Source organism: Atta cephalotes (assembly GCF_000143395.1).
Source record: "Atta cephalotes unplaced genomic scaffold scaffold00005, whole genome shotgun sequence".
Classification (NCBI taxonomy): domain Eukaryota; kingdom Metazoa; phylum Arthropoda; class Insecta; order Hymenoptera; family Formicidae; genus Atta; species Atta cephalotes.
The window spans coordinates 4871388-4875862 of NW_012130069.1; the positions used below are offsets into that span (position 1 = coordinate 4871388).

The 4475-nt window shown below is 32.3% G+C and overlaps 1 protein-coding gene across 1 annotated transcript in view; it reads right to left on the reverse strand.

The window, feature by feature from the left end:
* LOC105626601 overlaps positions 1–4475 on the reverse strand; it is a 24749-nt gene that overhangs the window by 11519 nt on the left and 8755 nt on the right. Inside the window, exon 2 of the mRNA XM_012207894.1 lies at positions 3970–4151. Within this exon, the coding sequence (XP_012063284.1) occupies positions 3970–4151 (182 nt within the window). The remainder of the gene's footprint in view (positions 1–3969; positions 4152–4475) is intronic.

Genomic DNA, 4475 nt, shown 5'->3' on the forward strand with positions numbered 1-4475 from the left:
TAACTTAACTAAACGTAACTAAACTAATTAGTAGTAATAATAAGTAATTAATTACTTAACTTAAAAGTAAAAAGTAAAACGTAAAGTAATAATAACTACTACTCTCTCTCTCTCTCTCTCTCTCTCTCTCTCTCTCTCTCTTTCTCTCTCTTTCTCTCTTTCTCTTCATTATACTTTTCTCTGTATACTTTCAAATATAATTACTTTATTTTATTATAATTACTGTATAATTTTTAAAATACAAATTTTTTATTTTTCATTTTTCTCAATACGCTTCATGAAACTAAATACCAGAGAGAAAAAGTATAAATGCTTAGTGCATTATGCGCAACCTTGCCGTATCCACATAAAGACGCATAAAGGAATACTTATTTACGATACAAAACAACCCCGCAATGACAGTCCGCTTGTACGTTCACTCGCTATCATTAATAGCAATTTATCCCGCGAGGGACGTTAAAATCATACAACCGTACGTATCGCAATTTCAGAATATTCTCAGAAAATATTTTTGTCCCCGGGCCCGCGAAATGAAAGCGACGTCACGCGACACGTTGTCCAAGAAGTTGTACCTTCATCTTGCTAGGATGTAGGACATGATCCCTACGTGCTCACACGCGACGTCGCGTGCAACATCGAAGAAGTCTCTCTGACGTCATCGAAGAACGTCATTAACCCTAGTAGTTAAATAATAAATCGTAAGTACAAGAAAGTTTCGCGATCTTAAATGGAATTTTATATAACTCTACATGTATGTATATAGAAATGGAGAAGATGCAAGTTGTTGCTGAATAAAAATATCTGAGTAATTACCTAAGCAGAACAGCAAGTCATTATGAAGTTAAAATGACTCCAAAATGATCATTAAAAGTCGTTTTTCAATCATTTCCGATTCATTTTAATGTCATTTATCGTGACTTGTTGTTCTGCTTATGAAAAAGGAATAATCGTCAACCTAATACAAGAAAGAGAAACAATTTATAAATTCTGATTCTAGTCTAAATAGAGTAAAATTCTTGGAATAGAGTCCAATAATTCTTGGAAAGTCTGTCAAGCAATTAAACATTCAGAAATTTAATTTAAAACTTACAAACTGATTTTGAAGAGATTTTTCTCGCGCAATTTATTTCGTATTTGCGTTTGCGCTTTGCTCTTAAAATTAAATAGAGCGATATTAATACGAGAGATGGGGTCTTCACGCATCTCCCATTCTTGTCTCGAGGTCAAAAGGCGTGCACGTTCTCGTTCGCAAACGTGTCCTTGCACAATAGTAATTCGACCTGTTCTGTTAAGAACGTAACATTTCATTAATTGGAAAGTTGTTCTAAGAGAAGCGTAGTGAGGTCGTAATGCGTGCTAGTCTCCGAACAAATGGAAGTTGGCAGAACTGTTTCAAGAGTTTCATTTTTATGAAATTAGCGAAGCAAATTTATAATATAAGTTATTTATTGACGAAATAATTCAGTTTTGCGTCATAGCTTGTCCTATTTACGTCAATTTTAATTAGAGAAAATGCTTATAGTTCTGCGAAAAACAATCCAAAACGATTTCTTTGAACTATCTTGTCTGGAAAAAAAAACACTTTCTAAGAATTATTTTCGTATTAATTAGATTATATAGTGAGATATAATGTGGTGAAGATTAAATCAGTACATGTTTAATAAAATCTGAAAAATCATCAGAATTTTCATATTTGAAAAAGAAAGTTTTTTCAAATGATTGGCTTGCTTTGAATACAGCACGTGCATGAAGTTGATCTCGAAGGACTTTGCCTTTTAAGTAGAATACTAATTACTCTCGGCAATGGAGCTAGAGAAGAGTGCAAGATAAAAATCGTTCGAAAAATCCCACGAGTTCCGTGACGGAAAGTGTTACTTCAGTGACTTCCCACGCAGATAATAATTTCAGTTCTGCATCCATAAATTTAGATGTCGAATAATAACTCATATACGAGGTGCTTTGATTTTAAATATTCATCCCTAACATGGAATCGATTTTTTTTTCTGCTAAAATACCCAGTGCCAATATTTTTCAAGCTGTAAATTTTTATATGATTTTTATATGATTTAGATAAAAATGTCTGATCAGTTCATTTAATTTTAAGCAAATTTTGTTCTCTTGAAATTTTATATTTCGAACTAAACGTTTTGAAAGAAAATTGAGCTTCTAAATTTTATAAAATTTTACTAAATTTGTAAATCGAAACTAATTATCTTGAGGTATCCTGTATACACAGCATTTATTATGTAGCATGCAAAGAATATTTGAATAGTTTTAGACACGGTCTGTAGGCGAATTTCTTCTTGTCAAAATTCAATTAGATCGACATGAAACATCAATAAGCAACGAAGCTACATGAAACTTACAAATTGTTGCTAATTTGATAGGCAAAGATACATTTTAAGTTAATTTAATTCATCAATAACAATTTTTACATTTTCTCTAATTAATTGAATATTTTAGTCAAAAGTACGTGATTTCTTTCACACGTGATCATTTCTGTTCATGAAATTCTGTTCATGTAAGTAATTATTATTATCATTAAATCATAAACTTTCCATTAAAAAGATATTCTATTAAATAAATTAAAAATCTAAATTAGATATATAAATCGACAAACAAATCAGTCCTTTGGAACTGTGAACGCCAGAAGAACTTAATGCGCATCTTCGTGTTATTTTAAATGTTTCCATCCATAGTCAAAGTTTAAATAGATCGACTTCGAGGCTTAAAAACCGCAGAGGCAAACATAAAAAATTGTTGAGTTCAATAACAATAGCCACAACGTGGCTAGCAACGTCAGTGAACGTTCAACGATGCGCACGAGATGTGCCCATTGCCAGGTCGTCACAGCTCTTCTCTTCTTCATGGGACATTGTGCCCGATTGCTTTTACGGAATTGACGATTCAACTCGCGTGGGCTCCTTTGAAAAATACCCACCGCGCACAGGGACAAACATTGAAGCTACATATGTACGTGCTCGCGAGAAACGTTCCACTCGAGTATTTGAGCTTGTCTCATACATACCTGTGTATATATTTCATGCACGATTTAATGACACGATTGTAACTTCATAGTGCAAAAAATAGTGTGCTCCAATTTTTATCGACGAACTTTTTATTGGACTTCAATATTTCATAATCCCTACCTAATTTGATCTTTTAATAGTTTTTATTTTAATTTAATGTTCTTGATGCATATAAAGTTTCTCTTTTCCAATTAAAAAATTACGGGATAACAAAAATTTAGTCACAACATTTTGTGTTTATCAAATCATTAGTAATCTTATGATTCTTATGTGTATTAAAAAAAAACAAACTCTGGACGCTACTAATTGTATTTTATTAAACATATATTTTATTAAATATCAAAAATAATAATTTACATTCAAAATTAACTTTGTAGAATATTAACTTTTATATAAACTTTAAGGCGTTTCGGATGCATTAGCGCATCTTTCTACGGATAAATTTTCCCAAGCAGACAATAGAGTGGTCTTCAGTCTATTAAATCTATTAACCAAAAAATTTTTTAGTAGTTTTTTGATATTTAATAAAATAAGAATAATTAACACACTGCAGAGTTTTTCTAAATATACGTTATTACTAAGTAGCAAGCTAACGCTATTTATCATTATTTTAATGTCAACTTGCTGAGTAATGATTTGCTTGAAACATACGAAACTTCGTGACTAAACTTTTTGTCACCCTGTCATACGTGATATAACTTTTAAACAAATCGAAGAGCTGAAGAAGAATTTTTTTTCAGATGCCCATTTATATGCTAATGAATTGAAATGAAGAGTCATGACTAAGCACATATGAGAAGAAATGTCTATGAAGAAATGACCTATTTCTTATAGTGACTCGAATACAAGAGAACAGCATGCGCGTTGCACTCGGTTGATGCGTTATTAAGAATTTATATTCGGCTTGATCAAACAAAAGATCGAAGTCAAGTAACTGTACCTGTGCTTTTTGCGCGACGGCGAGGGCGAATTCTTCATCAGGTGCGGGATCGTCGGGTGTCATGTTGGTGCCCCCCGCTGCATCGCCGCCGCCAACCGTACTGCTAAGGGGTCTGACCGGACCCCCCGTCGAATACGGCCAATTACCAATAAGATTTCCGCCTCCGATGGATTCGCGCTTTCCTGAAAAAGAGAAGATAAATGTAACATTATAGAAACATATGTATGATGTATAACATTTATACAGAGAGTTTAAGGACGTTTTCCGAAAAAATCCATTTTCTTTAAATTTTTCTGAAACTTATATTATATATTATAGAGAAGCTCGTTTTAATGTCCTGAACATATGTGCTTTAAAATTCAATATTCGGAGCGGGATTAAAAATCGAAATACTTCCATCCATCTCCACTTCAAAGTTTAAAAAAAAATACACACACATACATACACACACCATACACATATGTATACATATATATATATATATATATATATATATATATACATAT